The 17318-nt window shown below is 53.7% G+C and overlaps 5 protein-coding genes across 5 annotated transcripts; 2 read left to right on the top strand and 3 right to left on the bottom strand.

The window, feature by feature from the left end:
* Positions 1 to 4632: 4632 nt before the first annotated feature.
* THITE_2072867 (uncharacterized protein) lies at positions 4633 to 6359 on the top strand. The gene is made up of 2 exons (XM_003650807.1): positions 4633 to 5145; positions 5267 to 6359. The coding sequence occupies exons 1-2, from the start codon at positions 5110 to 5112 to the stop codon at positions 5741 to 5743; spliced, it is 513 nt and encodes a 170-aa protein (XP_003650855.1). The 5' UTR covers positions 4633 to 5109; the 3' UTR covers positions 5744 to 6359.
* Positions 6360 to 6393: 34 nt separating this feature from the next.
* Positions 6394 to 7976, bottom strand: THITE_2110738 (uncharacterized protein). Its single transcript, XM_003650806.1, has one exon. It carries the CDS (start codon positions 7620 to 7622, stop codon positions 6561 to 6563), a length of 1062 nt encoding a protein of 353 aa, XP_003650854.1. The 5' UTR covers positions 7623 to 7976; the 3' UTR covers positions 6394 to 6560.
* A 12-nt stretch (positions 7977 to 7988) lies between these two features.
* THITE_2110736 (uncharacterized protein) lies at positions 7989 to 9749 on the top strand. The gene is made up of 2 exons (XM_003650805.1): positions 7989 to 8499; positions 8558 to 9749. The coding sequence occupies exons 1-2, from the start codon at positions 8309 to 8311 to the stop codon at positions 9492 to 9494; spliced, it is 1128 nt and encodes a 375-aa protein (XP_003650853.1). The 5' UTR covers positions 7989 to 8308; the 3' UTR covers positions 9495 to 9749.
* Positions 9750 to 10303: 554 nt separating this feature from the next.
* Positions 10304 to 12108, bottom strand: THITE_2110732 (uncharacterized protein). The gene is made up of 3 exons (XM_003650804.1): positions 11554 to 12108; positions 10925 to 11464; positions 10304 to 10786 (listed from the first exon to the last, which is right to left on the bottom strand). The coding sequence occupies exons 1-3, from the start codon at positions 12002 to 12004 to the stop codon at positions 10362 to 10364; spliced, it is 1416 nt and encodes a 471-aa protein (XP_003650852.1). The 5' UTR covers positions 12005 to 12108; the 3' UTR covers positions 10304 to 10361.
* Positions 12109 to 13957: 1849 nt separating this feature from the next.
* On the bottom strand, positions 13958 to 15430 carry THITE_2110728 (uncharacterized protein). Its single transcript, XM_003650803.1, has 2 exons — positions 14479 to 15430; positions 13958 to 14407 (listed from the first exon to the last, which is right to left on the bottom strand). The coding sequence occupies exons 1-2, from the start codon at positions 15270 to 15272 to the stop codon at positions 13993 to 13995; spliced, it is 1209 nt and encodes a 402-aa protein (XP_003650851.1). The 5' UTR covers positions 15273 to 15430; the 3' UTR covers positions 13958 to 13992.
* Positions 15431 to 17318: the final 1888 nt, after the last annotated feature.

The raw sequence follows: 17318 nt of genomic DNA, 5'->3' as shown, positions 1-17318 counted from the left end.
GATCGAGAGCTATCCTACTAATCGACTAAACTATTGTAGGGCGACCTACCAAGGAGAGGCGAAGGTAGGAGCGCTAAAAAACGAATTATCTATAGAGCGAAGAAGTTAGCTATACGTATACGATCAGAGGGAGCGTTAGGAGGAAGTAGAGGGTATATACGCAATTGTAATCGTAGGCTAGTATCGTATTGTCGTTGTAATAGGCTAGGCACTTAGGTAGGTTAGGCACTTATAAAGATAGCGCAAAGGAAGAAAAGGAGGAAAGGAAAGCTAGGAGCTATAAGCCTAGAAGATATACTTAGTAAGGTAGTCTAAGCTTAAAGGGCTTAAATCCTATATTTCTTATATCGCGATGTTCTAGTAGAAGTTTTAATTCCCCTTTTCTATATATATAGCGAAGGCGCTTAGGATATATATAGTATATGCTCCTTACCCCTTTTTCTTTCCTACTATTACCCTAAATATATACATTTTCTATTTAGTTCTATTTAGCTCTATTGTTACCTTCCTATTTTAGGCCTAAATAGGCCCTAAATAGGCAGCCTTAGATCTGAATAGGCTACTTCTATCTAGGCCGCCCTAGATCGTATATATAGAGGAATAGTTAGATCGATAGAGGCTACGTATATAAGAAGATCGTAAACCGTGTATACACTACCTAAACTACCGCTACGCGATCTACCACTGGCAGGCTAGGCTATAGGCTATAGCGCGATCGATAGGAACTATGTATATAGCAAGATCGTAAGCCGCGTATACGCTACCTAAACTACTGCTATGCAATTTGCCACTAGCAGGCTAGGCTACGAGCTAAAGCGTAATCGATAGGAACTACGTGTATAGCAAGATCGTAAGCCGCGTATACGCCACCCGAACTACCGTTATATAGTCCGCCACTAGGTATATAAGGCTACGACCTAAAGCGTGATCGCTATGCCCTTTAAGCTATAGCATAGCAGTCCTTAGAGTTAAGGACCTTAAAGGAGGAGAGCCCTATTATACCCTAGAACCACCCTAACTCGTAAGACCCGCCTTGGTACCTAGTATAGCCCTTAGAACGCGCCTCAGTACTTGGCATAACCCTTAGCCCAACTACCTCGCCTTATATCTAGTACCTAGCGTAGCCTAGCTAACTATAGGGCACTATATAGGTCATCTATATACACTACTAAGGTGTACGTTAGTAGCCTAGATTACGCGAGCTACCCGGAGGAGCGATCGGAGGGGCATAGAGCTAAGCGAAGTGCAGGGCATTAGGCTAAGCAAGTGCGGGGAACTGAGATATTAGGTCGGCAACAGAGCGGATTGGGCGCACTTAGGGAGCTATATAGGCGCTATAGGATGGCCTAGGAAAGGATCTGCGAGCTTGGGAATAGAGGCTAGCCGATACGGAGGAAGATCGAGGGCTAGGATAGGAGAGATAAAGAGGATAGAACCTATAGGCAGTGAGAGAGGCTAGCGTTCAATGCAACTACCTGTACCCCCCCTACCTATAGCTACCCTATAGCGCGTGCTCTGCTTATGCCTTGTTTATACTCCGTCACTTCAATGTATACCCCCTTCCTTCTAAGAGCCCCCGCTCCTAACATAGCTAGAAGTCAAAGGATTAGTAGTTAGCTAGCTACTAGACTATAAGCAAGTTGCTTAGTTCTTAGCTGATTAATACACTTAGAAAGGAGTTTCTACAATGCTAAGATATAGTAAATATTGCTAGTAGTCTAAATCTTAGCCCTTAGCTAAACTTTATAGAGTTAATCGAAGTTTCTAAAAGGGGGCTTAACACTATATAAAATCGTAGATAAATAGAAATTTTATCCTAACCCTTAAGTTTAGCTTTATAGAGAAATTAAAGAAGGAATATAAATATAGAGAAGGTACTAGCTAGCTACTTTTTTACTACTAGTCTAGATACTTTATAGTTAGATAATTCTAAAAAATAAACAATGTTTACTCTATATAGTTAATATTGAAACCTTCGATTCTTTAAGAACTATATAGGTATATAGGCTATACCTTTTTCTACTGCCCTAGAGCCCTTTGCCCACTTCTTCTTCCTTTCCTTCTTCCAACCTCGTAGCTATAGCCATTGCTACCTACCTACCTATATACACTACTATTATATAAGTTGATTTAAAGCTATTTCTATCATTACTATCGTTAAGAAGCTAATTAGCTATATTATAGCTTTAATCTACACTTTTTATATACTTTGTTAGTCAGTTAAGTTGAAAAATTAGTCGAAATTATAGTAGTAATAGTAGTATTACAATTGGCAATAGCTAATTGAATTATATAGCAACTTTAAATACAACGATATAGAGCTATATAAGGAGAACAACCCCCCTACTACTACCAACAACAATGCTCTTGCTACTAGCGAGTAGCTAGCTCCCACTACCCCTCTAGCCCCTGCTGCTAACCCTCTCGCTACCCCTAACTAGTAGTAGTAGCGCCTTTGGCTCTACCCTATACGCCTTATACGCTCTATACCTACTACCACTACCACTACTACTACTACTATCAACGAAGGCGCTACTAACGAGTAGCTAGCTTTTACTACCCCCTCTACCCTAGCCGCTACCCCTCCCACCACCTCTAGCTAGTAGTAGTAACGCTCTTACGCCTATCTCGTACATTCTATATCTACTACTATTACCAACATTAGCATTAGTAGCAAGGACGTTGCTAATAAATAGCTAGCCCCCCTCGCCCCCCTAGCCCCTACTACCCCTAGCTAGTAGTAATAGCGCTTCTATATATACCTTACGCCTACTATCACTATTAATACTAGCACTAGCAATAAAAATGCTATTAGCAAGTAGCTAGCCCCCCCTACTCCTCCTATCCCCCCTATTCCCCCTACCCCCCCACTGCCCCTACTACCTTTACTAACAAAGGTAAGTCCAAGCTAGTTACATCTAACAACCTTTAGAAGCGCCTAGCTAGGTCTTTAGGTATAAAGTCTTTAATAAAGAGTATTGTTTAGGTATTAGTTAGTAGCTAGCTAACGTTAAATAGGCGAAGAAGAAGAAGAAGGAGGAGCCTAACTATAATAAAGTATAGGCAGTGCTATATATAGTCTATATTATATATATCTACAATAGGGATATATAGGCCTACTACTTCTAAGAGAATAAGTATAGTATTATATTTTTTAATATATTAGGTTTATATTCGTTAACTAATATATAGATTTAGGCAATATATACTAAGAGTATATTAAATAGAGCTATACTAAGTCCTATATTTTTATAAGTAACATTAACTAATAAATAACTACTAGTCTAGTACTAACGAGCTATTAGTAGCTACCTTCTATAATTTAGCTAGAGATTGTTAAATAGTATAAGTAAGTCCTTAAAGTTAATAAAGATAAGCCTTTACCTACTAACCTTAAAGTATAGGATAGGCATTTAATTACAACTATTTATAAGCTATATAGCTCTATAACTACCTTATATTTATATCTAACTAACTAGCATTAAAAGGTATAATATATAAGGAGATCGCTATTACCCTACCCCTAGCTAGCGCTAGTATACCTATATCTAGCGCTTTCGCTACCTCTATAGCTTACCTCTTACTTACTAGGGCTAAGCCCTAGCAGAGCATTGAAGAGAGAGTCGCTCTAATAGCAAAGCGCTAGGCTATAGCTACTAAATAGCTAGCTACTATCGCTAAAGAGTTAGCTTAATTAGCTTAAAATACCTTAGAGGAGGCTAAGCGATATACTAAAGCCCTAACCTAGATATATAGGTACCTTATAAATATTAAGTAGAATATTATAAATATACTATACCTTTATTTTATAGCTAGCTAGTAGCTAATTAGTATAATATAGGGAAATTTAAGATAGAAAGGGTAATAAAGATAAAGGTAAAAATAAAGGTAAAGCAGATATTTAAGTTCAATTCTTTTATTTTAATATATTTCCACTATTGCCTAGTAGCTAGCTAGGCTCTACCTAGGTCAAATATAGTCTTATACTTCCCTAGCCTAGCTATAGCCTCTATATATAACCTATTCTTATATAGTAAGATAATAGTAGCTCTAAGGTAGGTTATATTACCTACTATACGGACTTAACTAATATAGCGTAGATACGGCGATAGCCCATAGCTAGCCCATAGCGTAAGCGCGCTATTACCTACCTTTAAGCGCGCTATACCCTAGAATATACGCGAAGACCCCCTGCCGGTACTGCTATAGTACATCGAGTTGTAGTAGGGGGGTGGCGTTGATAGGGGCCGGAAATTAGGCTTGGCGGGACCTCTTTAGCTATAACCCTCGAACCACAACACTTTGGACTGTCTATGGAACCGGCATCTGACTCACACCCGACACTAGCACAAGCTAGGCACGTGGTGTGGGTCGTGGTGCGATCGGTGATTGGCAGCTTGATGTTGCGGCAGGGTGAGCTGCCCTGGCGCCGGCTGTTGCAAGCTGGCAGCACTCCCTGACGCCCAAGGCCCGGGGCAGTGCAAAGATTGTAAAACGGTCCGGGCGCTAACAACCTGGTCCACGGTGCCTCCAAGCAGACCAAACTCCGGTGACGTTACCCAATCACCAAAGATAGCTAAAAGGCCAGGATCCGGGTAGCAACCGCATGAATTTCGTCTCCTGGCAAAACAACTCGAACCACTACGGCCAATAGCGGCAGTTGCTGGTAGACGGAGAGAATATAAGTAGCTACAAATCAGACAGAGGAAACTGCCTTTGTTGTGGGTTTCTTGTCAATCCTCTTCTCCAAGCAACCGAGTCTCGGAGACGAGCGGCAAAGCGACCACAGCAAACTTACAACCCGATCAGTGTTAGTTTGAACTGGCACCTAACCGGTGTTCTGCAAGGGTCGAACGGGCCGCGGTGACGAAACTACCCCTCCTCCACCAAGCAGCAGCACTTGCACATTCAAGCAACTGCGGCCATTGCGGTCTTGCTTCCCAGGAAGCCCAAGGACACCCGTCTACTCAGCACGGCATCCACGCTCTGTTTCTGGTAACTTCAAAACACAATCGGGGTCTCATTTGCGATTCTTTGCCCGCTGCCGCTGACAGCAACGACTGTACCCCTCGACCCATTTGTCTACAAGTCCGCGAGCGACCCGCAACCATGAACCCTCACCAGGCAAAGAAAATCGATATCAAGGTGAGTCGCGAGTTCGGCGCGGGAGTCCGGCAGTTGGACTACTCCTCCAAAACTCGACTTGCTGCGAACTCGCATCCTCCTCGATGTCGCTATTGCCGCTAACTCGGCCCGACCCCCGCAGTCCCTCTCCCCCGAGGAGCAGCGGCTCTTCCGGCTCTATGGCAAGCTGCCCAGTCGTAGCGACCATTTCGCCAAGCATCTGAAGGAGCGCAAATACTTCGACAGCGGCGACTACGCCATGAGCAAGGCCGGCAAGGGCGACAGCGTCGACACGGGCGCCGTCGGCAGCCAGCACCCCGTCCCCGAGAACATCCCCCATCTCTCCAGCCCGGCCAGCGGGCCCAACGGCATCGGCAGCACGCTGCATCCCCACCACCACAATCAACATCACCCCGGAATGCAGGCCGGTAGCCCCGTCAAGGAAAGCAGCTTTCTGCACCGCGAGACCAGCGCCGACGACATCGACGCGGCTACCGGCTCCGAAGAACAGCAGCAGCAGCAGCAGCAGCAGCAGCAACAGCAGCAGAAACAGCAATCCCCCGAAGCTAGAGCGACTGCTGCCACCGGTGAGCAACAGGAGATTCCGGTGCGGCGGTAAGGCGTGCGCAGCCGCCAAGATATACGATAGCACGAAACCCCAACCTTCGATCAAGCTGTTGTTATTTAAACTCAGACAACCTAGGTTGTGTTGATTTTTTTTTTTTTTTTCTCGTCACGTCTTGAACCACGAGCGGCACATGGGACACCTTGAGATTTACGAGACCACGAGAAAAAAAAAAAAATGACTGTGGCGTTAGGTTGGGTGGACTCACCCAGGAGATGATGGATACGGCGATCATGAAGGGTACGAGGACCACGGGGACTGGGCTGGGGGACTGTCTTTGCTTTTGTACTTATCCCGTTCTTGACATGGGTTATTCTGGCTTTTCTTCCACACTGCCTTAGGCCGGCGTCGATCATTTCTCCTCCCCACGATAGCCTCCTACCGGCCGGCCCCTCGGTTCGCGATGAGCGGAGCGGGAAACGGGAAGCTTGAGCAACCGCTGGCGGGACTGGACGCCTTTTCCGAGATTGTGGCATGAGCGACGAGGCCAGAGACTGGACGCAAACATGGAAGTGATGGCCTCAGACTGGTGTTCTTTCTCCTTGCTATCTGGACCACATTCAAGCTTCCTTGCGCTAGTGGCAATCTAAGCCGTTTGTTTCTTGGGCACAATGTGCCGGCCGTTCCTGATTCTGGAACGGATCAGATATGGGTTACCCAGAATTCTGGCATCTCTCTGCCTGGACCTGAAACGTTATCCGCTTCCATTCCGGTGCCTGCCGCCCGCTTGAGCTTCCAGTCTTACTGCGTCACGGACGACTCGCTTGGCAGCGGCAAGAGTACGTGAGCTCGGTTGTGTCGCGCCCGCCTGTCAAATGTCAAGCGCCTTCTTCGCCATTGCTAGCGCCCCCTCAAAAGTCTTGTTGCCGCCGATGAAGCCGGACGCATGCACGAAGACGCACCCGCTTATCCCAGACAGCCCATCCAGTTCCTCGTCACGGGAACCCCTCCAGGCCTCGGGCAGCGGTCTCCTACTTTGGAAAGAGTCCTTGGCGACCGGCACGCACTGGATCCTCCACTTGGCTCCCGGGACCGGCTTCTCCGGGTACAGGACGTAGAGAACCTTGCCGCCCTGGGGCTCTTGCTCCTCCAGGCTGTACAGATGATCCTTCCACGGCGCCGCCTGCCGCTTGAGCACCACAATGCGACCCTCGCTGTCGTACTCGTGCCTCGCCGCGAACGCCTCCGCGACCACCTCCCGCGCGGGCAGCCACGCGCGCGTGAAGTAGTCCAGGTCGCGGTCGAACTCCTCGCCGATGCGCTGGCTGGCCAGCTCGAACCGCCTGTCTTCGGCTTCCTGCGCCGCGGCGGGGTCCTCGGGAATCGGGTCGTTCCAGTTGGGATTCAGCCGGCCAACCATGGCGCCCAGCGTGAACCCGCCGTCCGAGAATTGCTTCTCCAGCCCCGCGGCCGCGAGCGCCGCAGCGTCGTAGACGCTGATGCCGTTGTCGTGCGCGTCCAGCGCCTCGATGAAGCTCTCGTAGAGCTTGCGCCACACCATGCCCACCTGCGGGCTGTCCTCCGGCTGGGCCAGGCGGCGGGCGACGATCTCGCGGCCGAAGTGCAGATACACCAGCCCGGCGCTACTCAGCTTGGTCGGCCGGTCGGGGAACGAGGTCGCGAAGGTGCGCTGGTGGTGGTCGTAGCGGTTGCGGGCCGGGTCGTACTCACCGCCGACATCGACTACGGTGTGGCACTCGTCCAGAAGCTTGGGGTCCCGCGTCCGCACGAGCCTCGCGCCCGAGTAGGCCGGGATATGGGTCCGCAACATGTAGACTGCCAGCGCCTCGTCGGCGTGGAAGTGGCCATTGTGCGTGCCGATAGTGACTATGCCGCTGCCGGTCTTGAGGCGTTTCGCAGCGTTTTCGGCCATCTTCAGGGCGAGCGAGCGGATCATGCAGTTGGTTTGGTTTGTGTCCCCGTGGGTGAGTGGTGGCAGTTGCAAGGCGTCTCTTGCAGTGACGGTGCGCGCTTGGATGAAAATTGCCCCACGGAGTTGGTACCTATCTGATAATGGGGCATTCAGTAAATGCTGTAAGCGCTGGGTAACGGCGTGACACATGGTGCCACACATTGGGCTCAGTATTGGCTCGAAATGCGTATTTATTGTCACACCTAAATCCAGCGTATGGGAACTGTACTGTAAAGGCTTGTTTTGCCCTGATGTTATGGCAAGTGAGCAAGCCAAGCAAAAATCAGGTACTGTACCTAGTGTAGGTACCAGGGAATCAAGAAATGGATAAATTACGGATAACTACTGGGTACTGAAAGTCACTGCAACCTCAGTGAACACAGGGGTTGTTTGCTTGGCAGACGCGCTAACAAACGAACCATCCAACACGACTTTACTCCGTCCAAACCGGCGCCTCGTCGTACCGGCTCATTCCACACACACGCACACCCGCATCTCAGGGCCCAAGCACAGGCCGCCAGCCTTGCTGTTCCAGACGCCGCTGCAAAAACCTCCCCCATCTCCGAGTTCCCACAAAACGTCCAGCATTCTTTCAATTGACACCCGACCTGCCACTCATGGAAGCCGCTGCGCGCAGTCGACTCGACATGAAAGTAAAAGCCGAAGACGATTCCGGCGACGTCAGAATGGCCGACGACAAGCCCACGTACCGGTCATGGAAGAAGAAGTACCGGAAGATGCGCATCGTATTCGATCAAAAGATGCACGAAGGCGAAGAGCTTCATAAGCTAGAGCAGAAAGCGCTTGCCACAGCCCGGAGACTCGCTATCCAAAAAGAGTCTGTCCGCCATTATCCCTCCCTTCGGGCTAGATGTGGTTGCTGATCTTTCTTACAGTCGGCTGCTCGATTTGCTTTTAGATGTGAACAATTCGGCTCAGATCCCGCCAGAGAAGCGGATAGATCTCAGCCTCGACCCGCCTTCGGATGACGATGCGCTCTTCCTAGACATCGACCAGCCGTCGACTCCGCGACCGGGCCCAGCGCCAGCCCAGTCCTACAAGAAGTTGCTGCAGGAAGTGCCGCACTTCAAGTTTGCCTCCGCTCCCGAGCGTTTTCCCGAACTGCTCGCCGACCTCGAAGCCGGCCGGGACTCGCCGGCGGACCCAGCCCAAGGCCAATCCCACCCGCCTTCTTTCCTCTCAGCCGATGACATCGACAATTACATCTGGGAACTCGACACGCATCTCTCGAGCGAAGGCGCCGCAGCCGGCAGCGCCAAAATTGACGCTGCTCCGCTACCTACCCTCGCGCCGCTCGCCCACGCCGACCGCGCCAACCCGAGGGACGCCCAACGCGACCTCGCCCTGCGCAATCCCACCTCCGTCTACAACTGGCTGCGCAAGCACGCACCGAAGACATTCCTGCAAGACGGCGAGCACGACAAGGATGGTGGCAAAGAACACGGCGACGACGGCCCCGGGTCCGCACGCCGCGGCAAGGGCGAGCGCAGCGCTCGGGGGGCGGGCCCTGCGCGCGCCAAGCGTGCCAGCGCGGCGCACAGCCGGACCGCGGCTGCTGCTGAGAGCTTTGAGGATGTGGATGACGAGCTCGGCTATGGCGACCGCGCCGCGACGCCGAGTACGATAGGCGGCGGCGGCAGCGGGAAGGGGAAACGGAAGAGAGTGGTGGACGATGATCCGGGTTACAGGCCCAAGGGTGGCTCTAGTCGGCCTACCAAGAAGAAGCGGAAGAGCGATGGCGTCGAGAAGGTATGGGCCTCCCGGGGCCCTCGGAAGTCTGCACCACCGGGTGTGAGCACGGACCGGACGTGAGCATGAACAACTATTACTGATCACTCGGGTCTCACAGCTCACCACAGTGGATGGACCGGCGGCTGTGGAGACACTGGTAATGTCTTTTTTCGGGCTTTGGACCCCTAGCGAGTTGTCCAGGGTTGGAGGGTTGCTTGGGGGAGGAGGGGCTGTAGTGTACGGTTGCAGCGCCGCTCCGTTCTCACGGACAACTAGGGTTTCGGATGGATTTGGAGTTCCGGGATGATTTATCATATGGGGGCGATTACTGGGCTCAGAGCGGAAGTGCGGAATTGCCAGGTATTATGGGGACAAAGCCATTGGTTGAGGCGTCGTTGGTGTTTGCTGTTGACCATCTTGGGGTCGTGCGTCACACAGTCGGAAACAGGCCTTCACACAATCTGAAAACACTCCTTCACGGAAACCATGCAAACATGCTTTTAGCGCTTGGCAAAAGAGGTTGACACGCCAGGATAGATGACGTGAAGAACGGTCGACCAGGGATATGCCTGAGCATCCAAGCATGGTTTATGCAAACGAACTGGTCTGCAGCATCCCAAAGACCCAACATCACTAGGTATCCTATGGAAATTGGACGCCGGTCATGGATGTATCGGAGTCCCAGAGATGGCAGGTACATGTCCAGAACAACAATGCCGCCGAAATGCAATGCAGAACCACGGGATCCAGCAGCGCAACAACACGGCCTGCTGTTCCGCCGTCTATCCAAGCGCGATTCCCCGTCGCCGCCTGAAGCCACTGGCCAGCACTGACGACGCTCCGTTGAGGCATGTTCACCTCGCCGTTTACGCGTCAGAGCCAACGGCCTCAGTTGGCCAAAAGATAAGTCTAGAACAACACCCGGCTGAGTGGCTGACTGGTGGTCACCTAGAGCTTCTCCTTCAGGCTCTGCTTCAACCTCCGCTCGACAGCGCTCAGGTACTCGCTGGTGGTGACGTAGTCCTCACGGGCGGTCTTGCCGCAGGCGAGAGCCAGGTCCTTGGTCATGATGCCGTCGATGTCGACCGTGTCGATGCAGGCCCGCTCGAGGCTCTCGGCGAAGGCGACGACCTCGGGGGTGCCGTCAAGCTTGCCCCTCTGGATCAGGCCGCGGGTCCAGGCGAAGATGGACGCGATCGGGTTGGTCGAGGTTTCGCGGCCCTTCTGGTGCTCGCGGTAGTGGCGCGTGACGGTGCCGTGGGCGGCCTCGGACTCGAACGTCTTGCCGTCGGGCGTGATGAGAACCGAGGTCATGAGACCGAGCGAGCCGAAGCCCTGGGCCACGATATCGGACTGAACGTCGCCGTCGTAGTCTGCCAGAGGAGTCAGCATTGGTTCCGAGCAGATCACGGAAAGGTGGAGAGAGGGCCTGAAACGAAGCCTTGTTCTATTTTTTTTTTTTTTTTTTTTCCTGCTTTGTTCTTTCTTTAATGGGGAGGGAAAGGGCTCACTCTTCAGCGCCATGACGTAACCACCGCTGCTCTTGATCATCTGGGCAACCATGTCGTCGATCAGGCGGTGCTCGTACCAGATGCCCTTGGCCTCGAACTCGGCCTTGTACTGGGTGTCGTACAGCTCCTGGAAGATGTCCTTGAAGCGGCCGTCGTACTTCTTAAGGATGGTGTTCTTGGTGCTCATGTACAAGGGCAGGCCCTTGTCGAGAGCGAGCTTGAAGCTGGCATGCGCAAAGCCCCTGATGCTCTCATCCGTGTTGTACTGAGCCTGAGCAACACCGCCGCCGTTCTTGAACTGAAATACCTCGATCTCCTGCGGTTCACCACCACCGGCGGGCGTGTAGACCATGCTGAGCTTGCCCGGACCGGGGACAACAATGTCTTTCGCCCGGTACTGGTCGCCGAAGGCGTGACGGCCGATGATGATGGGCTTCTTCCACCCTGGCACCAGGCGAGGAATGCGGGGAATCACAATGGGCTCACGGAAGACAGTGCCACCAAGGGCGTTACGGATGGTGCCATTGGGAGAGAGCCACACTACCAGACACAACAGGAGATACACGCACATGTTAGCCGAGAGCTCTCCCACCCACTGGGTTGAGGACTTAAAAAGGAACTAAACATACTTTGCTTGAGGTTGAACTCCTTCACACGGGCCTCATCTGGAGTGATGGTAGCGCACTTGACGCCCACCGAATACTTCTTGATGGCCTCGGCAGCATCTAGGGTAACCTGGTCGTTGGTCTGATCACGGTACTCAAGACCGAGGTCGTAGTACTTGAGGTCGATATCCAAGTAGGGGAAGATGAACTTCTCCTTGATGTCCTTCCAGATGACACGGGTCATCTCGTCGCCGTCGAGCTCGACGACGGGGTTCTTCACCTTGATCTTAGCGGGACCTTGGGTGGCCATTGTGCGACGGTTGACCTGGGAGTAAACGAAAACGGGAGCAGCGCGCGACACCGAGAAAAAGGGCGCAGCATCACGGAAGCTGCTTGAGACCGGGGTGAAAGCGGCGCGGGACCGGGCGGATGAGCGAAGGGAAGCCCGGAAAGCTGAGGCGGTGACGGACGCCATGGTGGGAGAGGGAAAGGAAAGGTATATCAGAGGCGGCGCTCAGATAGTGACGAGGATCGGCTGTTGAGACACGCCGGATCGGGCCGCCCAGGGAGCAGGTCGGCTTTCGGAGCTGCGAATGGCAAGAGGCTCACTTGGTTGTGTGAGGACCCGGTGAACGAAAGCCGAGGGATAGACCGCGACAACAGAGCAGGTTGGCTCTTGATTGGATGGTACAGGGTGGACCGCGGCAAGAGGGCCGGCAGAGAGGAACTCGGGGTGCGGCCACTGGAGATCGAACTGGGAGAACCCGGCGCCAGCCGTACCGTTGGACAGTGACACCAAATGTGCCGCGGCTTTTAGGTATGTACTTAGTCAACTGCTTGGGGGGAAAAGCTAGTGTAAAGGCGGCGATGTCAGCGGAGTTGGCCAGGTCGGAGGTTATCGAGCGAGGGCGATCAGTGGGATATATAATCCGTACATATGGGCTTCCAATCGGTCTTTATCCGAGATGGCCAGGTGATGCAGGAACGTCAACTTAGAGCCTGATTTGGGCTGCTGCGCTCCTTTCCCGCGTCACCTTGAACTGCGCGTAGTGTATACTGCGGATGCTGCCCTGACTATCCGGGCGATCGGCGAAAATGCACGCATCCAGCTGATCGAACAGTCACTCACTGACGAAAGGGCAACGCCCAGGGTAAAACTCTTCCGGTGAAGCGGGGCGTGAGGGGCCAGTTCTCTCCAGGCGCCAAGCGACCCCGGGCCGGGGGGCCTGTTCGTCTCAATCAGGCAAGCGAAGTAACTCTCCCGGAGTCTAAAACTGCCTCTGGCAGCCCGTGACCCCGGAAGGCACGGATTGCGGGATCGCGGGGGTTCAAGGGGCCCTGAAAAGCACGCACCGCAGTTGCCAATAATGGGCGCCTCCAAAAACGACAAGTTCGTCGATAACCAAGTTAGCGCCAGCCAAACAGCGGATATCGCCGGATTTACGGCACAACGGCATGCGCAAGACACACCTCAGAAAACGGCTGCAGGATCAAGTTATGTCCGCCGCAGGTCGGGTGCTTTCAGTAGGTACACGCCACATAAACAATTCTCTGCGAGCTGAACATTTGTATTCTGCAGAAGCTTTGAGGTCGACCACAAAATGCCTGATTCTCCAAACTGCACAGCCCCAAGCTGAGCACTTGCCTTGACGAGGCCCACTGAGCCCGAGCCCTTTGCCAAGAACCAGCCAGTGAGAGTCCTGTTTTCCTCTCGTCTGACCTTCTGAGGGGCGCAACTGGGTGTGTCCGTTCGCCCATCCACACACTCCTCCCAATCCGAGCCCTGTCTATGCTCATCTATGCGCAAACACCGCTGGATGCCAGGGGAAGGGAAAACGTACAACGTTAATACACAGCCTTGCCAGGCTGAAGGTGGCACAAGGCCATGGGGAAGACAGCCGCTCAAGCGACTCGATAGAGCTCTTGCCCCAAGAACGTGGATCAGATGCCTCAGCACAACCAGGCAGGGAGCTGGAGGCGAGCAGCGTCATCATCAGAAATAAGAGAAAACAGAGAGTGAAAAATGAAAATAAAAACACATATATAAAGTGAAAAGAATTGGAGGAAGGAGACGGGTGAAACAAGAGGGATGAATCATGAGGTCGCCGAGTGAAAGTAAGCAATGAGATCATGCAGTACACTGACCGTCCCACGAGCCTCGTGATGATGGTAATAAATCGTCAGCCGTGAAATGCCTCATAAAGCCCGGGAAACCAAGGACGTCACCAGGAAGCATCAGGAAGCATCGGAAGCCGAGGAAGGTAAGAGAGGATGTGAAGAGCAACCGAGAGAGAGGGAAATACCAAAAGTAGTGGACTGGCCAGGAGCAGCAAAGCATAGTAGGAGTGCCAAATATAAGGATGACGGAAAATGAGGCCAAGAAGAACGAGTGCTGGCCCGTCGGCTCGCCCAACAAGCGGAAGCGAAATGATTCTGGCTGTTACGGCATCCTCTGCTCTGGATTCAGGCCTTGGCGTTCAGCCGGTATCTCTGCCGCTCGCTCTCGCACGGGTTCCCGCAGCTGGGGCAGACGAAGCTGTGCCTGGCCTGGTCGACGCGGACGAGGCAGCGGCTGCAGCGCCACCAGCCTCCGTACAGCGCGTGCGGGGAGCGGGAGTTCCACCACTCTCGGCTGCCCCGGCTGCCCCGGCGCAGGAGGTCTTCCTTGTGGTAGACCCGGAGGTGGTCGCGGAAGTGGTCCTGGCGGAAGAACGGGTCGGCATGGCGACCGCAGCGCTTGTAATCGCACAGGTACTTCGTCTTCTCGTCCTCCTCGAGGTGCACGATTCTGTAGTGGCGCTCCAAGTCGGCCGGCCGACTGGCCCCCTTGTTGCACCCGGGATAGTTGCAGAGGTATTTTGCTTTCTCCGCTGGAGGCCTGGAAGAACGGAAAACAAGATCAGCGGATGGGCTCGTGCTGGCCGTTGCGCTGGTTCCGCCAAAACTTACCTGGCCGGGGCTAGTTTGTGATCAAAACTGCGATGTGCCGGTGCACCGGAGCACTCAGCCTCGAGGTTCTTGCGCAGCTCTGCGAGGACCGCCACAATAGCCAAGTAGCAGATTTTGAGTGCTTCCGGCCCTTGGAGCCACCCCTGCAGCTGGTAGGCGGCTTCGTCCAACACGCTGCTCGGGTCAACATACGAGGCCTCTATGTCGTTGAAGTGGCGATGGAGGACCTCGTAAACAGCCTTCTGCACCGCCGCGCGGTGGGTTGCCTCCAAGCCCTGCCCTTGGAGCGCCTGCCGAGCTTCTTCGACCAACTCACACTTGACGACCGACAGCTCCCGCAGACCGTACGCTCCCGCCCTGGCGATTCGAGACCTCGCGTTTAGTGTGGCCTGCTCCGCGGCCTCCTCGATGCTGGCCACCTTGCTGTCGAACAGCTGCAAAGGGGTGTAGAGTTGCAGAGCTTGCGGTAACTTCTGCCCGGACTGCTGGTACTGCGACCCCGTGGCAGAGAGGAGGTGGTCAGTATCGTCCGGTTCAAGATATGGGGCTGAATAGACGACGGCCGGAGCAGATTCGAAGCACGTTTCGTCCTCAATGGGGGGAAGACCGGTCGACGAGTAGCTGGTCGAGTAGTAGCCGGATGAATACGAGCTGGCCGTGTAGCTGCTGTCGACCGTTCGACTTGTTGACTGGGACATGCTTCTCTGCATGTTTGCAGAGGTCTGCCAGGGCTCTTCATCACAGCACGAGAAGGCCTCCAAGGCCGTGTCTGGATGATGCGGATACGAGGCCATGGAGACTATGATACTGTGATTCCCCCCTCCCCCTTGTGGTTAGTGGCCTCCGCGGCCGAACAGTGGATCAGGGGCCTGGGAGAGGGTGGAAGCGCTGGAGAGGAAATGATGTCCCAACGGAGCACCGAAGAAGGTGGCCTTGAGTGCGTCCAACAGGGGGGGAATCCCTGCCGCTGATTGACAGATGATTAAATCGCTTATGGATTGCACAAGGTGAGCAAGAGGTACGCTGAGAGAAGTAGGAGATGCAACGAACGGCACATCGGTCAACCGACCCCTGGGTTGGATTGGTCCCGAGACGGTGTCATATATCTCACCTCGGAGAGCAGGTCCCCGCCGAAGGCCAAGGAGTGAGGCGGTATAGCACATTTGCCCACCGCAAAAGGTAAGGCGGACGTTGGCCGAGAAGGGGGGTGGCAGAAACAAGAAAGGCGTGGCATGGCCACAGGCGGCGGACATCATGCATGCAGGACAAATGTGCCCGCTGTAGAAGACACCCAACGGAAACAGGTCACAGGTAATCCTCAGCCCGATGATGCACCTTATCTTCCCATGCCGTGTTGTGCTTGGACTAAGACCGGGCAGATGGCCGAGTTGGGATCCTGCCCAACCTGCGCTCCCTGGCCTGAAATTCTCATCCTGATACTCTGCTTCGGTATCGAAGGGAATGACCGGGCGGGGGGAATGCAGAGCCGACTGCTAGCTAGCTTCACCGATCACCGCACGGGTCAGAAGAACCCCCGTGGGTTGTGGGAGGAGGGCGGACGTGAAAATGGCTCTTGGTACGTAAGATACATCGTACGTTACCGGTCAATAGGTGGGGGTGCACACATCGGTCCCCTTTGGACGGCGGCGGCAGGAAGGGCGGCAGCGGGGCCCTTCCAGATTGTCGGTGTTCCCCTTCTTCCATTGCGGGCTCGGCGCAGCAGCTCGGCGAAATGGCCTCTGAAGTGCAGCCACCGGAAGGTGCATACCGGACACCAGTTCGCAGGAGGTCCTGGCTTTGTTTGACCGTCTTTGAACCGCCTTGGGCCCTTGGCAGGGCTTACCAGAAAGCCAGCAGCCGAGGGATTGCTCGGTGCGCCATATTCGAGCATGCAGGTTGGGTCAATCTTCAGCAGGGGTGCCAAGTAGTGTAGCTGGTATGGTCAATCAGGCCAGGAAGAACACGACGAGAAAGGGTACCACAGAGCCTTGCGGAGGACAAGTCCACGCTGAGGAAAAGCGGGGCCGGGCCCAGAGCCGACTCGTGTACAGTACATACATTGGCTGCGTGTCTCACTGTGTAGTAATCCGTCAAATATCGTGGCCTTGCTGGCGCCGACTCAGTGCCAGCCTTGCGCAGGAATCAAGAGAAGCCGACGTGGTTGAGGCAGTGGCAGCGTCTGTCCAGACCCCACTTGGACTCCTCGGCCTTGTGACACAGGCCGAGTGCCGGAAGCAGGTCTCAGCGCCGATGACGGGATAAATCGCAAGCATGTTGGGTCTCGATGCCTGGTTCTCCTGCAGCCGGGAGCCACGACACGGAAAGGCGACGCGGTTGTGTGTGCACTTGAAGCTAACTGCCTCTCTTCGGTGCGGCTGAGCAAGACCACCACCGCAAACCCCACACATCTTCCCCTCCGCCCACCAATCCCGTAGCTTGGTGTGACCCCTCGCCTGTTGGCCTGCTTCCGCGACCGCCTAACAATTCTCGGTGTGGTGCAGCTCACCACCCATCCAAGCCCAAAGGGAGCCGGTGATTGGCCAATCCCAGGATTGGCGCGTTTGCCCCAGATGCTGCTGGCCGAATCTAACTCCGGTATCTGTATTCCACACTATACACTAGAAACAGCACTGGAAGCCTGGAACGATGTGCGAAGGTACTTTGGCTGCCGGGTTGACAATTACTATGCAAGGTACCTACATGCCATTAGATCCTGAGTTCCTTCGCCCAGCTGCGCCCCAAAGTACACGGCAGACTCCTGGTAGCACCGGCGCCTGCCGGCCTTCTCGAACAGACTCGCGGCCCACGCCGACATTCATCGCAACCGCAACCGAAGGGCC

The sequence above is a fragment of the Thermothielavioides terrestris genome, chromosome 1, assembly GCF_000226115.1.
Source record: "Thermothielavioides terrestris NRRL 8126 chromosome 1, complete sequence".
Lineage (NCBI taxonomy): Eukaryota > Fungi > Ascomycota > Sordariomycetes > Sordariales > Chaetomiaceae > Thermothielavioides > Thermothielavioides terrestris.
Note: the sequence above shows the minus strand (reverse complement) of the source record. Positions and strands in the feature narration are given on the sequence as shown.